Source organism: Corvus kubaryi, unplaced genomic scaffold, assembly GCF_017639235.1.
Source record: "Corvus kubaryi isolate FWS band 111438036 unplaced genomic scaffold, C.kubaryi_AGA036_p1.0 split3-73, whole genome shotgun sequence".
In the NCBI taxonomy this organism is placed as follows: Eukaryota; Metazoa; Chordata; class Aves; order Passeriformes; family Corvidae; genus Corvus; species Corvus kubaryi.
The window spans coordinates 4,642,006-4,667,781 of record NW_024582091.1 but is presented as its reverse complement, the minus strand read 5'-3'; the positions used below and the strand labels follow the sequence as shown (position 1 = coordinate 4,667,781).

The following is a 25,776-nucleotide window of genomic DNA, read 5'->3' as shown; positions in this document are numbered from 1 at the left end:
TCCATAAGGTGTAAAACCATCCCTTATAAACTTCATCCATTCCCATATGAACATTTCTCTCCTGGCTGGATGATTTGGCCTGCAGAGGGTGCAGGGCAGGCTGGGCACCAGCCTGGCTGGGGACTGCTTTATGCCACTGCTACAGCTACTCTGATGCCCCTGACTGCAGGCTCCGGGCACCGCTGATCACGGACTCCTAAAGAAGGAGGGCCAATATGTACCAAAACCTCACCTCTTATTTCTCTCTGTTGTCTCTGTCCTATTGCTCTTAACAATGCTCAATATACCCAAACCCAGTGCTCTTGTTGATGGATCAGAGGAGGTCTGTTGTTTTTTTGGGCTACTTTGCAGTAACACTGAGTTCTACGGCTGCCTCATGGGCTGGTACCTGCCACGTGCTGAGGGCCTCAGGAGTCAGCCCTGCTGGTCTCAGTGGTCCCTCCTGGCCCTGCAGTCTCTGAAGTGCTCCATGCATCACAGGAGTAACTGCAGCTGTTGCTTCCAAGGCATCTTTCAAACTTCTCAAGTTTATAAACAGCTGAGTAATATCAGCAAAGTAACATCACCAAGTAATACCATGTGACATTTGTACAGAGTAGTATGAAGGCATGGTTTGCACAGCTGTGTTGTAAGTAGCTACAATGAGTGGTAAGAAGCATCTTCCACTGCTGCACTATTCTGTTAGGATTTATAATTTTTTTTTTTTTTTCCTGCATTTATGCTATCAGTATCCATGTTCTCCTCATTCAAACACTTCGGAAAAGTCACCCAGCTCCTATCTTGGGGCTGTCCAGAAGCAGCCTGGTGTATCCAAAATGCTCTGTCTTGAGGCAGCTTTTCTAAGGTACATTACTCAAAGGAGACTAGTACTGTGTTACAACTACATAATTGGTTCCTCTATTTGAAAACTATCTCTAGTACTTTTGGAATGATTACCAATTATTGAATAATAATAACAAGGTTTTAGCTAGGAAGCTTTCCACATGATCCGCTACAGCAGAGCAAATCACTGCCTTGTAAACAAACCCCAAAAATGGAGGTGGAATGCAGCTTCCACGGAACTAGACAGCCAATATTAAGCAAGATTTGAAAATTAAAAATTGTTACTGCACTGTGTGACTCTCTGAAGAAAAGGTAGAAGGTGGAAATCTCAAAAGATGTTTTTAAATATTCCCATAACTTTAGTAGCTGTTGCTGTGTGATCACTTGCACCACTATGCTGAGAAGTTTAATTTCTACAGGACACATACTTTTCAGAACAAGAAAACAATTGAATCTTGCAAAAGTATTTAGGATTAGATTCTGTCTTTAGGTATAGCAATGCTACAGAGTTACATCCTAGTTTATTTATATTGCCTCCTTTAACTGTGAATTTTTCATAGGAGTAATTTCCAGTCAAAACTATGGAAACCTGACCTGAATGATATTAAAATTAACTACTTTTAAACAGCTAGATTTCTAAGAAGTCACTGAAACATCCCAGACAGTTGTCATCTTTCCCTTTCCCTCCAAGGATGGGGCATTTTTGCTTTGTGTTTTAAAGCAGTGTAAGAGACCTGCACCTAATTCATCTCAGACATTGTTAGTAACTGAAAGAGAGATGAGGATATTCAAGCCTCATCCAAATTCCTAGCCTGTTGTTTTTAATTTTAACCAGCAATATCATCCATCACTTTTTAAAGGAATATATTGGCTAGGGAAGTTCACCTCTATGTTCACACATTTCAGACTTTATGCTGAACCTGTTGCTTGAACAGCCAGACTGAGCTGTTGACAATGTCACAATGTGACAATGTAATGAAACAGAGGCAAAAAAAAAAAAAAACCTAAACCAAAACTCAATTAATGTATCAGAATCCCAGACAAGGATTTATGAAGAAAGAAAACTTAACATTTAAATAAATGGAGAAAATTCTGCTAAAAACATGACTTTTTGTTTGTACAGCAAATCCAGAGTGTTAAAGATTACTGAGAAATTGTGGTAGGAATCACAATAAGGTATCAGTGCTGAGCAGAGGGAAAGGATCTTCCTGTGGACCTGCTGGTGCAACCCCCAGTGCTGTGGGCCATATCTGCAGCCAGGACTCACGGCTGGCTCAGGCTTTCCTTGCAACCCACCAAGAACTCCAGCCCTTTCCCACAGAGCTGCTTCCCAGCCTTCTGTGCTGTGGGGGCTGTCCCTACCTAGCTGCAGGACGTGGGTCCCTGTCAACCCATTTCTCCAGCCTCCACTTATGGACTATTCCCTCTAACTTGGAGTTGCCTACAAACCTGGCAAGACGGCAACCCTTTCACTCATCTAGGCTATTAATTAAGACAGAATACAAGTTCTGATCCCAGTACTGTGTTTATTTCTGAGCTGGGATAAACCACGTTACTCTCCTTTCTTTTGCAATCTAACACCCATGTCTACAGTCTTTTTCCAGTGCCTTGACTGCGTACACTAATTATTTGCTTTGTGTTTCCTGATTTGATCTCATACCTCTCCTATAAACCATGACCATCTGTTCAAATTGGGATTGAGAAATGTTATTCACATCCTGACTTTACCTATCAGTTTCTCTGTTCAGAAAAGACATGATTATCATTAGAAACCAGCCGTCACAGCAGAAAATGTACATTAACCACCAACCACTGGATCCTCAATAGGAGGTTAGATGCTGAAGAAAATATTAGTGAATATGGCTCCTGAGAAATACTTATGCCAATGGACTTGCCACTGTACCCTTAAAGGCGCTCAGAATTTCTGTGGGGATCATTTTCACAGTTATCAAGGCTTGCAAAATGCAGCGGTTTACAAATGGACATGCTGAATATACAGAAGAATTAAGATATGGTTGAGATAATCCTGTGAAGCTATGATGGCATGAGACATATTTTAAAGCATTTAATTCCACTAGGTATTGGCCAAAATGATTTTCTACACAACAGCAACCACTTAATGTAATAATACTATAATGTATGGTTTCTGTTTATCAAACATGTTAAAAGAGATGCCTTGTCATATAACACTTTACAAGGCAGGTATTTCAGATGCTTGACAAGTAGGAAATCTTTTCCTAAATTACAAATCAATACACATCAGTCTTGTGGTATAAAGAACAGTATGTTACAATGGTAATAAACAATTTTCTTTATTCTTAAACATGAAAAGCACACACCTGTTGAATCACTGATAGCTCCGTTAAATAATTAGACAGATTTTATTATTTCCTGACAAAACTATTACAGGAATATAGGAAACATTAAGTTCTAAAATATCAGTAGTTTCAACCAGTTTTAAGTAACAGCTTTCCTTTAAAATTTGAGATATGATAAAGTCCAACAATATTTTTATATTATTATGAGCTACTACTGATTGATGCACTATTCCATACTGTCATGAGGAAACAGGGAGATAAAATAATGGAACAGTAATAGATTAACTGATTTTGAAAGAATAATCCCACTTAAAAGTGTCATTCTATAAAATAAAACAATAAATATTTTTATCTCAATGCATCTCTCTAAGAAAAATTTCATTTACAAAAGAAAATTAAATCAATATAGCTTTCTGAAGAACGATTGAATTGATGATAAAAAGTTTAATGAAAATTTTACTACAAGGTTTTGTGCAGATCATCAGTCAGGTTGACAGCCCAAATAAATAATCCAGTTATTTTTAAGAATGTGAGATCCCTGTCTTTAGAAGGACCTGCAGTTTTTCCCAGTATCATGGCATTTTAAAAGCATGACATGTTTTTTATGCTTCATTCAATTTACTTATCTTTTCAATTCCCGATTGTCCAAATGTCAATTCTGTGCAAATTTGTTCTTTGAATACTCTAAAAAAAGCCAAAAAAACCCCAAAGTGTTTCTTTTTCCATTTTTGACAGGTTTTATAAATAAATTGTCTAGAAAAAAATCAACTCACACACCTGCTTTGGTTTGACATAATATAGAGCAACCTGATATACTTAAGGATCTGGATTTTCTTTTATATATTACTGTAAAATGCAGTGCCTTATTGCAGACCCAGGAGCATAAAGGAGAACAATATAGAGAAGTTGAATTAGGACACAGATATTGGCTTTCCAGTACTGTGCGACTGAACCAATGGAGATAAACTAGGCTATAGAATCCCAAGTCACCAGCCATCAAAGAATATTTGACAGGTCCTGGTCTATTTAAGAATCTGATAAAACTGGTTTTTATTGCTTGCAATCCTTTTTCCACTTGCTTTTATTACAGTAGGAAATCATACTTACAAGGCAGCATCTGTTTCCTGAAAAATTGAATTATCTTTGAATTATCTTTGTATTCATTATTAGCTTATTCTTTTGAGACTTACCTTTTCTCTTCTCTATGTTACAGAAGAGAGTACAAAGCAATGGTTCTAATACCAAGATGCTTCATGACAGACACATGCTTGGTGGAAAGCCAACTAGAAGTTTGTCACTATAATACAATCGTTAAAGTGTGTTCTATACTCATAAAGTAAAAAAAAGTAAATGAAATATCTTTAATTTTAATCAGTTTTAGTCAAATGGAAAATCTTGAATTATAAAAAATGCCTTAAGTAAAAATATAGAAAGGGATACTATTGAGAACAGTGAAGAAAATTTAAAAAGTGATCATAGTATCCCTTGTGGCACATTAACGCTAAAACATTTAAATAGTAACTCTTAATGAGACACCAGACTTGACTGAGGAGCACAGTGCATGTAAGAATGACTTTCAGCATATGGTGGTGCTTCAATTTGTCTAGAAATTGTAAGAAAATCTTTTATAAATGAGTAAGATATTTCAGAGAAAACCATACAAATTTCCCAGTTGTATACTATTTTCTTAGCCCTTGCTGTTAGGCATAACAACACAAAGACATTTCAATCCTTAATATTCTTAAGTTGAAAATGTGTCCTGTTTGCAAAGGCGTTTGTCTCTGAAGCATGTTCAGGGAGTGTAACCTGCAATCAGTGCCCATTGTGTTATTCAGGAGCATTATTCATGCCCTCATTTGTGCCTTTCCATCTTTTCTTCATGTGCTGTGCTTACCTATTGGATGGTCTGGCAGACATGAATAATTCCCACCAACTGCCTGGCCATGCCCATCTCAGTTCCAAATGTTCAGTTCCTTTTTTTACTGCTCAGCCCACTGTTTGGTGTTTTGATGTTTCATTATGCTTACCAGTCTGCCACAGGAGTTTCAGAAGATATCTGAAATATCTGATATCTTGACCTTCATCTCACTGTAAACAAATTGAAGTTAAAAGCATAGATTACTTTGGCCTCCCTTCTGTTTCTGCTCCTGGAAGTGGATTTTTATGCTGCAGTCTTCTTTCAGGGGAGGTTGCCTCTGCTTCCCACGGCTCTGTGCCCTTTGGCAGAGACACAGAGTCAGTCAGCACTGCTGCTTTTCAGCTTAATGCCCTCTGATGAGTGACCAAGTACCACTGGTGAGTTGTCTGCACATTGTAAGATTTGGGGTTTTTTCTAATGTAAGATTTCACCTTAAAATGGTGACTCTTTTTGCCATCATTCTTTAGCGAGCGAGGCAAACAGTTGTAAATGTGTCATAACCTACGATCTCACGGGTCACAGCTGTGCAAGCTGTGTGTCAAGGCACAATTTGGCCTTTAAATGTATAAACACCTGAATTGCAATTCACATGAGGAAAAGGGCAACTGTAAGGGAAAGAGATAATGTATTCATTTTGTTAAGGTAGCGATGACTGGCAGAACCTTAGAAAACAGCAATTTGCCCTTGCTCATTGCCTTGCTTAAATCTCTACTAGATTGGGCTTCAATGTACTCACTGACAAGGATGGGGAGTCTTGGAACTCCAGCTGCAGGAAGAAAGGTATTTTTATAGAATTGGGCTTGCTTTCAGCATATACCTAATAAAAGAGATGTAGTAAAACAGAGTTTTAAAAAGAAGGAAAAGAGAAAAAGGAAACAGAGAAGTTGGATTATTAGTACCCAGCCCCAAAAATGCAGGTTTCTGATGATGAAAACAGTTAAATTTTAAATACCTATCCAAATTTTGGACACTGTGTATATACCTGTGAAGGTTGCAGAAGCTCATGCTCAGATTTTATAAGTAATATGTTTACACAGTTTACCGATATCTGACATAGGTCATTTAGAGACCAAGCTTCAATTCTTGCATGAATTGGTTCCTATGGGTTAAAAGATCAAACCTCTATGAGATAATATATTCTGCCTCAAAATCCTATGTGTCAGAAAGATACAGGAAAATAGGAGACTAAAGATGAAGCCTCCAGCTATTTCCAGAGCCTGAAGTAATATTTGATTCAGTTCTACTGTTCAACATGGATAAAAGTTGAAGATGGCATTTATAATTTTAGATGTTTAGACATTTAATTCAGACATTTTATGAAGGCTTTGATATAGGTAAATTTTTACCTCAAATGTAAGAACAGTAACTTCCATGAAAAATTCATCCAATTATTATAACAGAGAAAAAAATGAAGCTGACACTGTTACATATTTAATGGCATCAGTTACAGTATGGTTGCCAGCATGTCATAAACATTAAAACAGGACTTTGCAAACATTTTAATCTAGAAAAAACAAAAGATAATAAACACTCTGCCCAAGCTTCAGGGAAATTTGACGCCCCTCAGTGAGTGACAATTGTGCCTGTGTTTATATATTACATGTGAAAACATACAAGGCCCCTAATATTTGCCCCAATTTTGGGTCACTTTTTTCTGTGAAAATGTCTAAAATAGCAAGCAAACAAACAAAAACCCACCAGAACATCAAAAAGGTCTGGTGTTAGTTCAGAGGTTGCAGTCACTTAGAGGGCAAAGTTCAATTCTTTGCAGAAAAAGATAAAATTAATAATTTAAAAATATATTAAATTATTCGTTTTCTATTCATTTACTACCTGTGACAACAGAATCTTACAGAAATTTGATCTTTGTAATTATTTTTTCAATTAATAAGATTTATATTTTTGAAGTATATACAAAATGCATGCAGTTCTATCAGAAATGTGTTCAATGGCTGTAGTTTTAGCTGATATCAGTACCTCACCTTGTTTAGTGCTGCAAAATTAAAAGGAAATTAATAAAGAGCTATAGAGAGTCATCAAAGCAAGAGAGAAGTGACCAGATTTCAGTGGAAATAATACATAGAAAAAGTATTTAAAGCAAAAATTAAAATAAAAAACAGATTGCAGCTGCCATCACACTTAGATTGTTGTTTATTGCTGTATCTGGGTCCCTTCAGTTTCCTATTAAAAAGCATGAGTAGAAAAATGTTGGTTACACTGGAAGGAAAGAAACTTTAATAGGAACACTGACTGAAAGACATGCTTGCTCATTTTATACCATATTTGACAAAGCATTGAAATAGACATTAGGACCTGATAATATACACTTAGCTTCTTTCAGAGACAAATAATGTCTGGCAACAACAGGGGTGAAAGCCAAGGAGGCTTGGATCAAGGACAGGAGCTGCCAGGGTCCCTACAAGCTTGTCATACAACTTCAAACAGGTAAGTTTCTTGCTTTTGCAAACCTACTGCTGCATGAATGTCAAAGAAATTTTGATATCTTGATTAAACACTGTTGAATATCTTGTTGTTAATGCTATTAATATCTTTAGTTAATACCATGATAAATGATCTAGAAGATCATCTAGGATGTGTCAGATAAAATAATTTCAAGATGTCCTTTCTCTCCTGAAAGAAATGTGACTTCAGTACCTTAGGCAGAAACAAAAGAGACCACCGGCACTTGTGTGCCTGTTTAACACATCCATAACTTGTGAATGCTAAAGAAATTTTGCAGAAGGCAAAGATGGAGGCCTAGGTAAAACAGTGAAGAGAAAGTTTGACTTTGTTCTGCCTTAACTGCTTGTAGTTTGTATTTTTTTAAAACTTGCATATACTGAGCTTTATACATTTCAACTACAGTAGAATAATTTTTAAAAAGTGGGAAATAGCACAGCAAATTTTGTTTCAGTCAGTTCAGGTCTGGTCTGAGACTGCACAAGGTGAGAAAACGGAGCACGATCCTTGCTACCTCAGGCAATAGGGGTGTGAGTGTCAGACTCTTAACTCCCAAAAAAACCATTTCCACCTCTTGTTTATCAGATAAGAGATCCAACATTGTTTGCATCTGATTTGGAAAGTTGCTACCAGCAAGGTAATTATAAATGGCTATTTTATAAAATGTTAGTATTTATTCTGATAAAATTAGGTTATTATAATTAGCTTGTTCCTCTACTGAAATTCAGATGGTATCTACTGTTGTTTGTATTTTTGATGCTAAGAATTGTTCTGGGGGAGACTAGATGGTGATGATATTACTTGGATTTTATTTATTTATTTTCTGAGATTACATGGGACAATTATATTTTCTGGCTCATGTTACTCCAATTTAAAGTTTCAAAGGAGTTAATACTCTTGGCCATAAATACTTGCAAATGTATTTATAAAAGCTCAAGAAAGAAGGTTTTGTAGTTCTCATTTTGCCTTTTTCTCTACTGTTTGAGAGTATTTAGTGGGTTATTCAAATTAATGTCTCTGTCACAGCAAATTGCAGTGCATTGCTGATGGTTACTTGTATAGTTCTGGACTGTTTGGTCAGTCATGAACTGACAGCACGGATGTCTCCCAAGACATCAAGACAGTGTCACACTGGACATATGTGAGATACCTAGCTCAAGAGATGGTGAGGAGATAAAGTTGTAAGGCTCCAACAAATGATGAAATGTACTTTATTTTTTTTCTTTAAACAGAGATGTTAATAAATTATTCAGGAGTTTTAGGGTTAGGGTTTGAGTTTCTTCTTTTGTAAGAGTATGAGATGTCAAAAGGACAAATATTAGTTATTTCTTAAGTGATATCAAGTAAAATTTGTAAAAAAGCATTGGCCCATCTGATGTTATTTTATAGCTCCAAAATATTCTGGAATAAAAATATCCTTATCAATTTTAGCTTAAATCAAGTTTCCTTTCAATGGCTTACTTTAGAAAAGCATGTAAAAACTGATTTTTGGTTCTGTGAAAGTGAAGAAATTAATCAGATTTTAGTTTCTTTATATAAATGGCTTACCTATTAATGAGCAATGTCAATAATGGAGTTTTTTAAAATAATATCTCTTTAATACTTATTCTGATGTCACAGGTTCAGGTAAGATCAGTATTCTTCTTCCTTTTACAATTCTCTCAAGTCATCCATAAACATCCTAAGCAAAATTTCCCAATCCTTACATAAAACTATTTCCCTGTCCATAATAGACTGAAAGAATGGTCACAATTTATTTACGAAATAAACAATTTCAATCCTATTGCAGGAGGGAGCCATCCTAAAGGAATATTCTCCATCAAATTTCTTAAAGCAGAAACAGCAAAATGAGACTGTAGCCAAATGAGATATTTTTATTATGTACTCTTTCTTGTTGGTTCTTTTGGATCTTCTTTCTTAAACAGTAAAATAACTGTGGTTGGTAGCTTCAATTATTGAATTTATCTGCAGTGGAGGTGTTGTCCATAATTTGATAAGGTTAAAAGAGGGGGACTTACTTTGGCAAGAGGATTATATCAATTCACATTTGCAAAGGTCAATTTCATGTGGAGAAGATCCACAAAAATGATTGCTGTCTAAGCCTTTAGATGAGTCACAATGATTCTTTTCCCTTCCCTCCTGGCTTATGGATTTCTATGCAATTAAAAGCCAGACACTCTGAACTAAATCAAAGTTGAACCAGTTATATAATAAGTCTGCTATTACAGGCTCTGCGCTCCAGGATCTGGCCCAAAGTCTTTTGGTAAAATCCTGGCGCTGGTACTTCCTTTGTAGAATGTTATAAGGCAGGAACAAGCACTAGAGTGTCCAATTTGGAAAAACACCTTAGTTTCTAAGTGCAGGTAAAACAGAGATAAAGTCTTCATCTTTTTGTCTTCCTCTGACAGAATGGAATAAATCCAGCAAGAATGGAAAAAGAAAATTGAGAGCTGCTACTCAGTAGGTGCAATCACTGATTCAGGTAACTGAAATAGTATCATGTGGTCTCATCAATGATTTTTGAAAAATGCTGGAATTTTCAAGTTTTTTAAAAATGTGAAATTTTTAATGAAAATGATTTGATGTTGTTGTTGTTGTTGTTGTTATTTTTATTCTGGGGGATTTTTTTGTCCAAAACCCAAGTATCTGTCTTTTAACAGCATGAATTTATTAACATATTACTGATCTGGAGACCAATAATATATTGTGACAAGCTGCCTTTAAAGAATATATAAATTAATGTGCCATTAACTGTCCCTGTAAAAGCCAGCAGACAGAAAGACCACTGTGAAGAAAGAACATACTTCTCAGATACATCATTTCTAAAATACTGCAACTGTGGATTTGTAGCTTCAACTCCGTTGATTTTCTAGGAGAAAATGTTTATACGGATAGAGGAATTAACATGAAGGAAAGCAGAATGTCACTAATTTTCAAATAACCTGAGAGCAACCACTAAATTTTTCACAAGTGCCAGGCACCCGAGCAAGAGCAACAGTACCAGATAGCAGATGAATAAGGATGTTCCACAGATAGGATGTGAGGAGCAGGATTATCAAGTTGGGTCCTTGCAGCCAGTAAATGCATCAGAGAAATCCCTTCCTGCAATGAAAACAGGTTGAGATCTTTGCATTTTGAGTTTGCAGATTCTTGTGTTTTCATAGGATCAAAAGATAATTCAGGTCAGAAGGGACCTCTGGTCACCTAGTCCACCCCCCTACTCCAGTGTCCTTTATTCTTTATAATTTTCTTTCTAAGTTATTGGATAAGGACTTGGCTTTTTGCTTACGTCAAGTAAATTTATTGTTTTCTTTAAGCTGCTGCCACTCTGCAAAGATGGGACAGTGAGTGGTAGGGCACAGAGTGCAGTTCGTGTCCACATGGGGAGACATGAGGTTACTCAGTGTTAAACCCTTGTGTCTATTGCTGGGGCATATAATGCACAGACTAATTTCACGGAATCATCTCTTCTCACAACATCAGTTATTTTCAATAGAGCTTATGGCATCTCTTCTGTATGGTGTATCCTTCAGTTAAGATGGCAAATAGGAATACTTTATGAGAAAGTATTGCAATAATTGTCACTTCCCTGGCCTTTAGAAGTGTGTGATTGTGACTAAGAGTTGTGTTTTGTCAAAGCTCATCTGTTTTTGTTTTTATCTTCTTTTATTGATCATAGACATTTATAGCGCTTATTTTTACTGTATAGCCCCTTTTAATTTAAGCCCCGTTTTATTCCATTCCTAATGTTGACTCTAAGCACTTCACTCAGAAATGAGAAAGTTGTGCCACAGTGTTCCAAAAGTGACTATGCATGAGATAAAAACACTTCGCTTTTATCAGCTTTAGATTTGCAACTCTTATTTTTCCAGAACGACCTATTTCTTGTATTATAAAATCTCTGCTCTTACAGTGCATGATTCACATTCTGTGATTTGTGACTCTTTTATATACCCATATCCCACGTTCTCTTACTCATCAGCTTTACAAAAACAAGCTGTGAAATCCTGACCTGATTGAACTCAGTGGGAGTTTTGACATTGCCTTCAATAACACTGGGATTTCACCTAAGATCTTTGTAGCCTTTAAATGATAGAGCCTTTGGTCTTTTCTTTTTGGAGGAGGAGGAAGAGCACTGAGACACAGGGTGATAGTATTTATGATTTAACTCTTCCATTTGTGAGACAAAGCAGTCAGTAGTATCAGACAGGACATAAAGGTGAAGTAATCAGAATTTACTAGGAAGGGAATACATTGGCTGGAATCTGCATAAATATTTCTTTTGCCAGGATCTGTAAAGACCTGAACTTAAGAAACCACATTGACTCATTTGGCTTGCCAGCTTATTTATAAGCATAAATAAGTTATAAAGAAAATATGATTCTCATCTCTATTAAAGAAAAGCCAGGCCTGGTTAACTGAAGTTTTAAATTAATCAGAGGTGAAACAAAGTTATGCCGAGCTTTAATTTTAGTTTGAAATGAATGCAGTTTCCATTCCCCATTCATTCCTTTATGTCCCATGACTGATGGATCACTTGTTTTCCTCCCTGTGACCATGAACATAAGTGGGAGCCCCTCTCCTGCTCGGTTGCTGTTAGAGAGTTTTCTAATATCCCTCACAGTCTTTTGTGTACTGGACTTCAATGCAGAGGCAGCAAAATGTATATAGGGTTTCAGAGTAGGAAGTGCAAACTTAAGAAGAGCCAGCAGCTTTGGCTGCATGCTTCAGCACGTGAGACCTGGCCAGTGCAACCATATTCCTAAAACTGATGTCATCACCAGAATCACACTCTAAAACACCCTGCTGGAGCATGCTAACAGGAGAACTACTCCATTGCCTGTGTGCTGATGGAAAATTGCTGCTTGGCCAACCCTGTGACTGATTCCTTATTTTCACTCCCTTTTCAGTTTGTAAGTCTGTTAAAAAATACACTGAGACTGAAATAGCAGTGTTCTGTTATTGAGCTGGTGCATAGAAGTCACGTCTGACAGTAGTAAAGAAGTGTCAGAATTGAGTCTTATAATTAATACAGCAAAATATGTTTTCAATATTTCTTCCCTCAATTCTCCAAACACAGTCAAGGGAGTTATACCTTGACTGATTAAACAATGAGCAGCATTCAGCATGACGTAAGCAAGCTGCCAGCAGCTCCCTGAGCTGAGTAGGTTGGTCTCTATTCCTTCACCTATTTTGCTAAATTAGATTGCTCTGAGACTATCAGTCATCCCATGATCTCACCCCTCTCTATTCCATTGCATTGCATTGCATTGCATTGCATTACAGTCCATTCCCATTGCTTTTGACAATTATCTTCCCTCAACTGCAGACATATACATAATATGTATATAAATACCTCACCAGATTTATTAAACTTTATCTCACCAGCTACATATTATGCCTCTGAAATACTAAGGTTTTCCTTATGTTATAGATAGAAATGGAAGCTCACAGACAGCAGATTTTGTTTGCCTCCCTTGAGACCCAGGACAATAAAGTGCTTTACAAAGCCTCATCTCATTGTGCCTTACAGAACCCAGGAAATCCTGGAGAAGCAGCAAGGTTGTTCCTCCTCTCTCAGACAAGCTGAACGAAAAAGAAGAAAGTAAAAGTCCAAAAGAAATACTGAAAAATCCCAAAAGAAATTTTTAAAAAAATTATTTAAGTTCAATAAGAAAGATGGTTTCCTGTACTTCAGTGCAGAATTCCTGTGCTAACATAAAGGCCACACACAAAAAAAAAAAAAAAAAAAAAAAAAAAAAAAAAAAAAAAAGAGACCTGCTCCAACACACTTACTTACTTAGACTCAATATACTCAGAATTTATGCAGGAAAGTTATAATCGACATACTAAAGGGGAAACCTGCCACTCTTTTCCATCTCTTTTGTCATGAGGTTTTAGCAAAAGATGGATGCTATATTCCTTTGCTTCTCTTGAAACTACTCCACTGGCCTGTGAGTGAAAAAGTCACCACATAAGAGATGTAAAATTAAGGGAATGGGGTTTGGATTTTGGGGCTGCTTGTTTTTGAATGACTGTTTAAAATGTTATGACCTTTTTCTTACAGTCAAGTCAACTTCCCCTGCCCCAGTGGAGATACCGCTCAGTTTGTTCTGAATGCCAGTCCTATGAATGTCTGTAACATGTGTAGTGCTCTGGCAGCAGCTGAGTCTGGTGACCTAGTGGGCCACTATGGAGAGCCCCTTCTCACAGCTGCAGAGTAGGAAGAGGGGTGGGATCCGGGCACCCAACCCCTCACTCCTGTCCACAAAGGCAATACCCGCGTGACCAGAAACAGACCTTCTGGTGGTTATTGGCTAAAAAGTTCAGCCATTTGGTTTGACCAAAGAAGTCTGGTTTTGTCTTATCTAAGTACCTTCAGTGTCCAGCAGCAGCCAAAAAAGAAAAGACAGGATCAGGTTTGGAGCCTAACTCCAAATTCAGCTGAAATCCTGTACTGATCTTGGTCTCTTGCTTCATTGATTCTTCTCCGTGATGTGGAGGAAAGTCTTCGCTATGCCTTTACAGTTTGGGAAGACACAAAGAAATTGCCACAGCTTGTAACCATTGTAATGACTCGTGTCAAAGCCCTACAGTTAGTTAGACGTCTTTTTATTGATTGAGTAAACTAAATTCAATTACATATGCTTCAGCGACTTTTAATAACAATTCAGCTCTTTCTCCTAAAAGTTTCCTGATTAACATTATTTGTAAAATTGAGATGTTGCCTTTAGAGCTTATAACAAACCAGTGCTTTTCAACTCCCTGCAGTGCATGGACAGCTTCTATACCCAGATTTCCCTATTAGACTCAGGATTCAGGCACTTACACTCCACAATACCTTGTTACCTGGCTTTCCTGGAGTGGAAACATGTAGGCTTTTTATAGGAAGATGTGCATATTTCATCCTTCTTGTTGGGGTCCCTGGGTGAAGAAGGGAAGAGCACTCAGTGGCCTACAGCAAGCCTCGAGAAGTTTCTGGAGTCAGACATCTTTGCTCCCAACTGCAGATCCTGTTCTGGAGAGTTAAAAGTGGGTGGCAGTGATAACAGGGAGGAAGCTGGAAACAAGGAGCCCTGATCCTGTCCTTGGGATACGTTTCACATTAGCAATGGATGAGAAAAAAGAAAGAGTAATGACTTTGGGAGCTTGACTTGTATGCAAGACTCAACCTTACCATCTAAGAGATTTAACCATTAATTCACTGATTCATATTCCTTGCTTGTTTTTCCTCTAAGTCTTAAGCATGCTTTTGAGTCTCGCACTTAAATATATAAGACATACTCAGTAATATAACAGCTATCTGAGGAGCTCAAAATGATAATTGTTTTGACCTATCCCACAGTGACGGTAGTAGTTATTCAGAAATCACTCCAGTGAGTGTCTGCAGTAATTTGTATCTTTGATGTATGCCTGCTGAGCATAGCCCTTATCTTTGACCTTGGCATCAGTGAAAGCATGGCAGATCCCACAGATTTGAAGACATAGATTAGCTTGTTTGAAATTATTACTTCAGTGACCTCTATTTCCAATAATGGAGCATATTTTCTCTATGCTATAACATCAATGGATGTTTTAAATTGTATTCTTCATCAGTTACAGCAGCTCTCATTAATTCTTCTATGAATTTTCCTTGGTTATATTCTGTGCTATTGGCTACAACATAAAAATTTGCAATCAGATCTGCTGTCTTATTTTATGCCTTTGATCTTATTTTGCAATGAGGGGTTGAGTACGATCTGACCACAGGTTCTGTTACATTTTGTTTACATAATTTTGCTCTCAAAACCAAAATTTACTGTACTTACTTTAATGCATTTTTAATAAAGAAAGACTAATCATCCCTCGAATATCAAATTTCATTTTTATGGTTTAAAATTAGAGAGAAGTCCTAAAGATATTTTCCATAGGTTTATAGACTAAAACATCCCTCAGAAATCAAAATTAAAATAAATTTTATTTGTTATAGGTACTTTCCTTGAGGAAGTTTTGATGCAAATTATCTCAGTCAGACCTTATACAATTGGAAAAAAAAGCAGAGTAATTATATTCTTTGTAAAGAGGTGGTATCTCTTATGCCATGAGTCATAACTGATACAACTGATAAGGAAGACCAGTTTTCTAGCTGAGAGTAAATCCTGGTTAATTGGCTATTATTTCAGTTATTAAACTTATTATTTGCTGGTTATTCTTGTCATTTGATTTTCAATGTTTTCAGAAAGTAAATCTTATGCATAGGGATTTGAACTGTTGCCTAAATTATTGTTTCTAACGCTATTTGGTCTAAAAAAATAATTTAACATTGTCTGTGGATCTGGATTCATAGTTTCCTGAGAAAAAATTATTCTCCCCCTCCAGCCCCATATACAATACAGACTTTCATTAAAACACTTCCAGTGTGGTTCATGGTGTTACACATGAGTGCTTACTAGGCTGCCCTCCATTCCTTCACAGTACTTTTGAGGACATGCATTTAATTTTTTCTATGTATTGATCCTGAAACAACACGTGAAGCAAACATTCAAGTTTATAAAGACTCCAGGAGGAAGAAGCAAATTGGCTGGGTACTACTGTATTGTCAAAACACCATCTGTCTGACAGAGGGAGAATCCTCAGACTGTGTCCTGGCCCACGTTTCACATAATTTGTCTTCTTTTTTCCTGCCAAGAAAAAATGTCGGGAAGATTATCTGGTGTAAAAGATGTCTCCTATTAGACTGATCGAGTAGGAGAACTTGAATGATTGAATTAGGTTAATGAGTTTCAAGGAAGACCAGAAGCTTATCAACATAATGAACATACAAATCTTTAGTGAAGGTGGAATTGGTTAGGTAGGAAAAGATGCAGCAGTATCGGCAAGATTTTAGATGCACCTACACTGAAAAGAGAGTTATAGCAAAGTAACAAGAACAAAAATGTGTACATGTAACACATATAAGAATGCAAGCAACATTATTTCAGCACCAAAACTATCATTCAGTCGATCATTTCTATAATGTGTATGCTGGTGAGTAATGCCACCTATTAAGGAACAGAAGTTTGAGGTAGAATTTTGTATATCAAGGTTATATGCACTTTCCCTGAATCCAAAGTATAATGACAATTAGACTCATTAGATCTCTACACAATAATAGAAAGAAAAAACCCAAGAATATTGCTGTCAAGCATGGTCTATTGATGGCTTCTAAATTAAAAAGATCAACTAGAATAAGCCTTTAGAGAAGAACAAAAAGGAAAAATCGTTAGCACAATCATCTGACAGATAGGCTTTAATGTTAATGGCAGGTTTCTAACTCCCGATTCACTGAAGAAAGACAGTAAGACTATACAACAGGCAAGTGGGACATATCTTTAGATCCAGGAAGTTAAGACACCATCCAAAGAATAACGTTTTCTTCAGTTCTGAACAACTTTGGAAAACTGGCAATATGGCAGACATTAATCATAACATCATGCAGTGCTTCGTTCCTAGAGAAAAACAGAGACCAAACAACAGGAGAAGCCTAAAAGCTTTTGAAATAATTGTAACTTCATCTTTCAAAGAAATGTTAGAAAGAAACAACTTGAAAAATTATCATCTAGAAGACACCAAACTGATAAGTAATAATCAATATGGCTTTGTCAAAAAGAAATCCTGATGAATCAATTAAATTTTTTGACACGGCAGCAAACCTGAGGGTTTGGTGAAAGCAGATATTTTGAATTGAATAGGACTTTTGACCCTCTCCAACAGGATATTCGCTTGGCTTCCTCCAAAAGTACACTCCTTAGTAGCTTCCCACAAAATGGATAAGTAATTGGAGAAAAAAAGGATAAAGGGTGTAAGTACTACAGGGGGATTTTATGGTTCCATATTCTTAAATATTTTCATTAGGAACCTGGACAAAATACTATGCATTAAATGTGCAAGCCATGTGGGGTTGTGAGCTTACTGTAAGTGGAATATTAGAATGAAGGATCTTGACAAAAGAAACAAAAGCAAACAACAACAATCAAAATAAAAACAAAAAAAACCCCCAAACAAACAAAAAAAAAAAAACCAAGCAAAAATTTAGAGACAAACTAACAATAGGGGAAAAAAAGCCTACAAAAACCCAGTCCTACACAGGAAATAGTGACAATCAAAATCAAGTATGCATAGCAGTCAGAGGCATGTCGTATCAGTGCAAGCAAGAATTTAAATAATTAGTGTTTACAAAAAAATAACCAAGCATAATTAAATAATGTTACTGAAACACTGAAAGATAGAATTGTTTAAAATGAATTGCAGGAAGTAATCATTCTGCTCTTCTCAGCAATTTTATTACTTCCCTGGGACTACAATTTCCAATTTGGATATTACACCATCAAAAAGATGATCCCATAAGAATTATTAGACCATAAATGTGGAAACATAAAAATGTGAGTTGGTTTTTCAGGAGAAATCTGTGGGGAAACATGATGGCAAGCTTAAAAAACTGCTGGGAAAAAAAAAAAAAAGAAAGGGAAAAAACTTTCATGCCTGCTGAGAATGAAAAAAGTAGTATGGACTACAATTGCAGCAGTGGAAGTGTACATCAGGCAGGTGGAAAAATATCTAAAGGGAAAGAGAGGTAAGTACCAGAGTAAATTGCTTAGCTGTAATGTGCTACATCTTCCTCTGAAGGCTTTAAGAGCTCACCAGACATCTGTCAGGAATAGTTTCGATACAGCCAGTCTTGCCTCAAACTGGGGAGTAAAACTGAGCTGGACTTTCTGATTCCCAGTTTATTTCCTGTGATTCTGAGAAAAATTCTTGGGGAAAAAAAAAAAAAAAAGGAGCATACAGGTTAAAACCAGTAGGCTACATTGCATAACTTGTGTCAGTGTCATTAGAGAAAAAACTTGTTTCCTGCATTACTTTTCCACTAAAATGTGTGTGCTTTACTGATATCTTATGCATAGTTTAAAATTCAGCATTTGTTTCTTGGTCTACAGCACACATTCCAAACTGCTCAGTTCTGTGCTTCTAGCAGAACCCAGTTTGTGGTCCTGAAAGTTTGATAACATTTCTCATGCAGTACAGTATAGGGCTTGTACAGTGTAACTAATGAATCATACTGTCATCCCAAATGTTTTCAAAAAGACTTTTACTTGAATTAAATATCCTTGAGGTCTAAAGTGATATTCTCTGTCAGTCCCACTTGAGCTTCTTCCTGTGCTGGACTAAGGCCATCTCTGACTTCCTGGGTTTGACATCATATTTTGCTCTTTTTTTACTGAAAGTACATGTAGGGTGGAATGAGCTGTAAATTCTGCTTGCCTAATGGATCTATATTCTACAAAGAAGTATGGTCACTCAGCTGGAAACATATTGTTTTGTTATCTTAACAGCATGCAGGCAGCTACTGGTTTTTGACTGTGAATTCTGTTTCTGTACCTCTAATGTGTTCGTCCTCATGGCAATTTCATTACAGAAACTAAGAGCTTCGCATTGTGTTGGTTTTATAATTAGGAAGAATAATGTTCCATATTTGTTCAAAACCTTTAGACTATTATTCACCGACATAATTTGACTCATGTTTCATGCTGCAGAAAATGGCATAATCCAAGCCAATGAAATTTTCCCTCTCATGTTTTACTCAAATGAATAATCCAGGTATAAAAGGTAGGTATAAAAAGAAAACAGTGCACAGGATGAATGTATGTGCTTCTCTTAGCCACAGGAAATACATAATGGAAGATCACTTAGCAATCCCATATGCTAATTTTTTTAATGTTCTTAATGGACCCAGCAGATTGCCTAATGCAGCATCTTGTCAGGCAGGATTTAGAACAGGTGCATTAGGAAGAAGCATAAGAAATAGTATATACCCAGTGATTCCTCTTCTTATACTTTCTTCTCTTATTAATTTTATTAGTTATAGTTATATTCTGAAATAATCTTTTTTATATAATTGATTGTCAAATACACCCTTTATAAAGAAATATAATTGTTACTAAGTAGCGGGTGGGGGGGAATGCCCCATGAAAACATTTCTCTTTTATATTACTCATTATTGGAAAGGAGAGGAATATCATCTGCATTAAAGCCAAATTTCTCAGCATAAGAGAGAGCTAAAGTTTCCTTTTTTGTGGTTTTAATACAATTAGGGGTGTTCAGTCCCCAGCCCTATGGTCAAAATCCAATGCAGAAGCATTTAATAATGTTGGTGGCTGGCTGGGCACCTCTCAGAGGGCAGCCCTTCACTCTTTGTGGAGGTGGGCAGAGGCATACAGAGCCTTCAGAGCATGCAGCAGCCCATCTCTTCCCTGCCTCAGGAAAGGGAGCCACCAGCCAGGAAGGAAGTGCTGCCATCTCCCACCTAGGTAGATGTCTGTATTTAGTTTTTCAACTACATCCTTTATACTTGCCATAAACTGGCTTGCAGGACACTGATTTTGAGATAATCAAAGGGGAAAGGTTCTGACATTACCCAGTAGTACTTTTCAGAGCAGCCAAGGTGTGCTAGGATGCTCAGGTTAGCTTAGGAGCTCTTTCCAACTGGTGCTGTGTAAAAGACGAGTCTTCTGCTTACTGTCACTAGCCTGGAGAGTTCCCTGGCAAATAGGAAAAGAGGGATGGATAAAACTTGGATATTTGGGATCCTTAGGGAACTTGCAACAGATGCAACAGTACAAGTCAGACATCAGTGAACAGTAAAGAAGGAAATGCAGTGACTAGGAATGTCACTTGGTCATGTCTGTGAGAAAAGACAAACATTTCTGAAACACCCTCAAAGCTCCTTCCAGATACAGCCTGGAAGAGGGACATATGTACCTTCACATTCATGTGATTCGGATCTAACTAATGTTCAGATGCCAGAAGAACTACAAAGAACTAAATCCAAATAATTTTCAGACCTGAGGCAACTGTTTCGGGAGAAGCAGCAGCACTGTTGATGCACACTAGTAAAGTGCATCAGCTGCACTGACCTGTGCCCACATAGAAACACACACCAGCCTAACACAATTTGGAAACCTCACCCCTCCACATCTGAACACACTTTGTGAACCCCTTCTCTTAGAGGAAAGGTGTGAAAACAGCTCAGAGCATGAGCAATGCATGATGTTAGTCTTCTAGAAACTGCCTCACTAGATTAATGGTTCTAACACAGGACTAAACCTTAATAAATACTGTTTCTCACAGTGCAATCACCTCTTCAATTCACAGGCGCTCTTTTTTACTGCCCAACTGGACTTTCCAAGCAGAGAGTGATCAACAGCTATGTAGTGAATTCAGAACTAAGGAAGGCTGGGGGGGGAAATGCAGTAAGAAGGGTAACTATATGAAAATGGATTAACAGAGTTTGCAAAAGGGACACTATGACTGAAACTGTATGAGGCTGGAAAAGGAAAATGACATTTGAGAGAAGTCTACTGAATATAGCTTTGCTCAGGTATCTAAAACGACTCTGGGATTTTTCTGCAAATGCCTGACTGGTAAGATGGGAAGTGATTGAAACAGTATAATAAGAGGGAGAAAGGCAACTGGTTGGGCCTCACCCAGCAATGGGCTTCTGTCCACAGAATTACTGTGCCATGATTTATTATTTCAATGGAAATGCTAACATGCTAGGTAGCTCCTCAGTGAGCTATGTCTTGGCCACATGCTCTTTCATCAGAAGCTCAGAAAAATGTCTGTGCAGGTGGACTCAGTGTGAACAATAGAATAAAGGACATCTAACTTTTTCTTTGGATTACTTTTTCTTTTTTTCAGGGAGGGGGGTTGACAGGTTGTCTTAAATTGTTCTTAAAGTATGTGTGAGGTCCAGCAAATACTCAGTGAAAGATCTTGAGGCTTTTTTCATAGTTTCCCCCCAGTGTGAATTATCCATTGTGCAATAAGGGGTTCTTCAACCCTAACAGGAAGAAAAATAAGGTCTGTTTGCATCTTTAGATTAAGTTTCTACATATTTAATAAATATCTCTGTGGATCTTCTACCATTGAAACAGGCTACAGCTGGCAATAAATTATTAAGGAAGGATTCAAACTCATTCCTTAGGAAACCAAGGTAAAACCTGCAACAGGAGAATGTTGTTTTAGAGAAGTAATGATTATTTAAGAAAACACAACCCTAATAAAAGTAAACATTAAAGATTCATAAGGTCTGAATATTTTTCTTTTAAATACCAGATTAATTCCAGGGGTGTTCTACTGGCAGTGTACTTGCCCATATTGATACAGCAGAATCATCTATTTTCTACCAAACTGTTGGGTGACAGGAAAGTCACTTTTCTTCACTTCTTCCTCCATTTTGAAATAACATTCATGTTTCTGTACCTTATGAAGGCTTACTCATCAAAACTTTTCAATATCTTCAGGATATTCTGACAATTATGTACTTTACACTTGGTAAATTGATACATTTAATAATCAGAATTAAGAAATCCACTTGGGAGTTATGAATACTTAGCCAGCTCTACATCCAAAAATATCAATCAGTAAATTATCAAAAAATATATAGCTAAAATATATATATAGCTAAATATCCCTCCAAGGCACATAATATTACCTTTATGAGAGACAAAATCCATTTGACAGTACAAATGTTCCATGAAACATGTCCTCACATTTCATGACTTTCTATTTATGTTCCTAACTAAGAATTTTGACAGTTAAAGGAAATACATCTTAATGAGTCACTTAGTGTGTTTTGGCAGTCCCCTGTTTCATTCATTCTGATTAATATTTCATAGGTTTGAATTGTAAGACCTTGGTGTAAGATGAAACAGAAGTGTCAAATGTTTCATATTAAAATATATGCTAAACAAGTAACACCTCTTTTTCCTATATGTCAGAGCTGTTGGATTTATATGTTACAATACTTTTTTCTACTTAGTCAAAGTGAGAATAATGAGAAAAATTATGCTCAGTTGGATGACAGTAGAATCACTCAGACCTATATGACCTCTCTCAAATATACCAGCACTATTATGAGCAAGGATTATAACCTGGGATGTATCTGTGCACTAAGATGTAAAAGTATTTCTTTCTATACATGGGAAACCTAAGTGCAGAAAAAGGCAGAACCTTCCACAGGAAGAGCACTAACAGAAACGAGTTCCAAGATTTTCAGGCTGATAACTGGACTATACATTTAGTTTCTAAATTGAAATGTAACTCAGCTTGCCACCTAAAGCCAGCTGTCACAGGATCATTTTATTACAGTGAGTTGGGAATGAAACTCCCAACTCTAATTCATTATTATGTTTTTATGGGAAAGTATTATTTTATTTTTATAGGGAAGATATGATCATGATGATTAAAAAGACCTTTCCTATTCCAGTAAGAAGACTTCCTCTACGTGCAAGCATATAAGAACTAGTAGCGGCGCATCATCTTTAATTTTTCTTGGAAAAAGGGCAGTGTGATACCACTCAAAATAAGCAAAAACATAAAAAATAACTTCCTATTTATTCAATCTTTTAATAATAGAACAACTGGAAGTGCCAGTAACTATTGACAGAAGTCAACTTAAAAGTGCCACAGCCTACTACAATATTTCCTAATGAGCATACCAAATTCACTAACACTCAGAATACTATCTTTATTGAATCTAAGAAATAAATGTGTATATAATAAATGCACACATCTGGAGTGATACATGGTTTTACATTTTTTATTTCACATCCTGGAGACTTAGCAAGAGTTTTATGTTCCTGTAGTCAAGTGTCTGAGGGAGGGTTTTAGATAATTTTTACCATTTGTAAAGGTATTGCAAAGCTCACATATCTAGAAAGGGCTTGAAGTACATGGTCTATATGTAAGCCAAAAGTCTTTGAAACTGAAAAAAAAAATCTCCAAACTTTTAAAATTGATGACTCATTTACATTAATGTCTTGATTCTTTGAGATCAGACTTACAAATATTTAGCTGTTGGATTTTACAAGACACATCTGCATAGGACTGCAATGGGTGAATGTTGCTTTTACTTTGAAACATTGCATTCATTCTTGTCTTTCCATCATATCTATATTGAGTGCAAGCTGCAGTCAAGCTAAATAAAGCCCAACAAACCAGCACCATTTTAAATGATGAACAAGCAAACAAACTGATGAATGGAATGACTTCATTCATTCAGTTCCATTCAGCTCAGACAGAATGACTGCCAGCCTGGAGAAACTGCTAATGAGACTTACTGCCATTCTGAAAATAGAAACCCCAGCTTGAATTGTAATGCCTGTGCCTCTGTGGAGGCTAAAGGAAATGGAAATGTAGCTACAAGTACTTTTTGGAAAGACATCAATGTATTACAATATTTGCTGGTATTCAAAAAGTGTATATTAGCCATTTTGAAGGACCCTCTATACCTCTCTGTGGTAAGGAGCTTTATCTGCTGGAAAAAAGAAAAGGAAGTTAAATCCCTGTGTCCTGATACCATTGTGGGAATTGCACATGTGGGATTTAACATGAGAAATTGCAAAGGAAACAAAGTGCTACTCTAGACTCAGAATTTTTTTAATATATATAACTTATTCCATGCAATTAATTTTGTGTAAAGTTTCTTTTCTCCTGGAAACTGAAATCCTGCATGAGAAGATTTTTTTTCTGAATGGTTATAATCCTAAACAATTTGTTTTTGTCAGTCTCGTGTAATAAACAGTTCCAATCTCATAGATCATACTCAGGACCTTGTGAATCACTATGGATTATACATGCATGTCCATCTTCTCTCTCAGTCTCACACAGCTTAGGTGAATGTGCACTACATGTGTGTTGAAATCAATCTCACTCCTTCTCAGGACAAGAATTTCTAAAAGGCACAATCATGATTTCCAGAAGTATGTATCTGGCAAGTAAAGACCACAAGTAAAGAGACGGAAGAATCTAAGACATACAGATTTACTATGCCCAGTAAAGCCAAAGTAGGAATAAAGAAAGTGTGTGCCTTGTGTGCACCTGGTAAACAGGGATGATATATAGTCCACAAGGAGTTTTACATGCACAAAAATGTTCACATTATATGGACAAATTTCCTTTGCTATCGCTCATTTTAACCAGTCCTACACACAGGAATACAAACTAAACGGTTCCCTGCCACTGTGTATAGAAGATGACAATTGTTCTGGTGGGTCACAGGAGATCTGAGCTGAACTCATCAAGAATGGAACAACCCAATCTAAATTTCTGCCACTAATACAAGAACCTGCACATAAATCCATACACAAAATTGTGTACCTCTATGTTTAAATCAGATGCTTAATTATGAGCCGGACATTGCTCATCAATTTCTTGATATCAAAAGGAAGCACAGTGTAAAGTGCAAAGTAAAGAAAACTAGTGATATCACGTGATAATTCTAGTGGATGAAGGATTGCATGATGTTATCAGGCAGAACCTCTCAATTCCTTATTCTAGACACTATTTTTTGTGCCTTTTGGAAAGCGAAGGCTCTCTTTAAGATAAATGAAATATTGATTTTAGTTTCTAGCTAGACTCCATTAAGATGCTCTTTTAAGTTACATTGCGTCTGCAAAGAGTGGAGCTTTATGAACATACATCAGTTTTCTAATACCCATAAGTGGGCTTTTCATAAGCACTCATAAATAATTCACCCAGCTTTCCTGTGCATCAACTTGACTTGAAACCTTCTTAAGCACTTTCAAAAAACCTTAGCTGCATGTCTGGTATTGAACTTATCAATCATGACTGAGTTATACTACAGACAGACCATTTGTTTCTGAATACAGGAGCAAGAGAATCAGCATTGTGGGGGGAAAAAAGACAACCAATGACTCACCAAGACTTTCTCTGTGTTGAAAGCTGATGATTTGAAAATTTACTTGAAGAACATCTGACCAATATGATAATGGTTTGGGATGCCTCTGGGTCTGTCAGCTCTCTCTATATTGCCAGATGCACCATTCCCCAAATTCCAAAAAGTGTTTTAACAAAGCAGACCTGGAGTCTAGGTCAGTGCAAAACACTAATGGAAATGGGGGCCAGCCCTTACAACTCAAAGAGGAACTACAGCCAGGGTCAAGTTGTCCTGACTCAGGCTCTGAGCAAAGGCAATGCTTCATCTTATTCAGAGTGAATATCAACCCTGGAAATCAAATTAACAAAAGAGATTATGCTTCCTTCCTTAACTCAGTCTTGGAATGGTCCAAAGTTTAATGCATCTCTTGACAATTCTGTCCAATTACCTAACCCTGAGGGGATGGAGTGGATTACAGTAGAGCAGGTCAGACCAAGGAAGGCATACTGACATCCAGAGAAGCCTACTTCCTCAGTGAAGGGTCAGGAACAGTTTCATTT

General features: G+C 36.8%; 1 protein-coding gene across 14 annotated transcripts in view; it reads right to left on the bottom strand.

Annotated features, from left to right (window-relative positions):
- TINAG (tubulointerstitial nephritis antigen) overlaps positions 1 to 25,776 on the bottom strand; it is a 132,262-nt gene that overhangs the window by 49,255 nt on the left and 57,231 nt on the right. For 3 of the 14 annotated variants that reach the window (XR_006014129.1, XR_006014132.1, XR_006014134.1), the window contains exons 10-13: positions 18,178 to 18,290; positions 14,360 to 16,985; positions 13,895 to 14,038; positions 10,520 to 13,470 (exon numbers count right to left, since the gene is read on the bottom strand). Coding sequence is in view for 1 of the 14 variants with exons in the window: in XM_042016682.1 (XP_041872616.1) it covers positions 18,188 to 18,290 (103 nt within the window). In the remaining 13 variants the exon portion in view is untranslated. Of the gene's footprint in view, positions 1 to 10,519; positions 13,471 to 13,894; positions 14,039 to 14,113; positions 16,986 to 18,176; positions 18,291 to 19,951; positions 20,076 to 25,776 lie in introns of those variants that run through there. The other 11 variants (XR_006014130.1, XR_006014135.1, XR_006014131.1 and 8 more) reach the window with 11 other exon arrangements.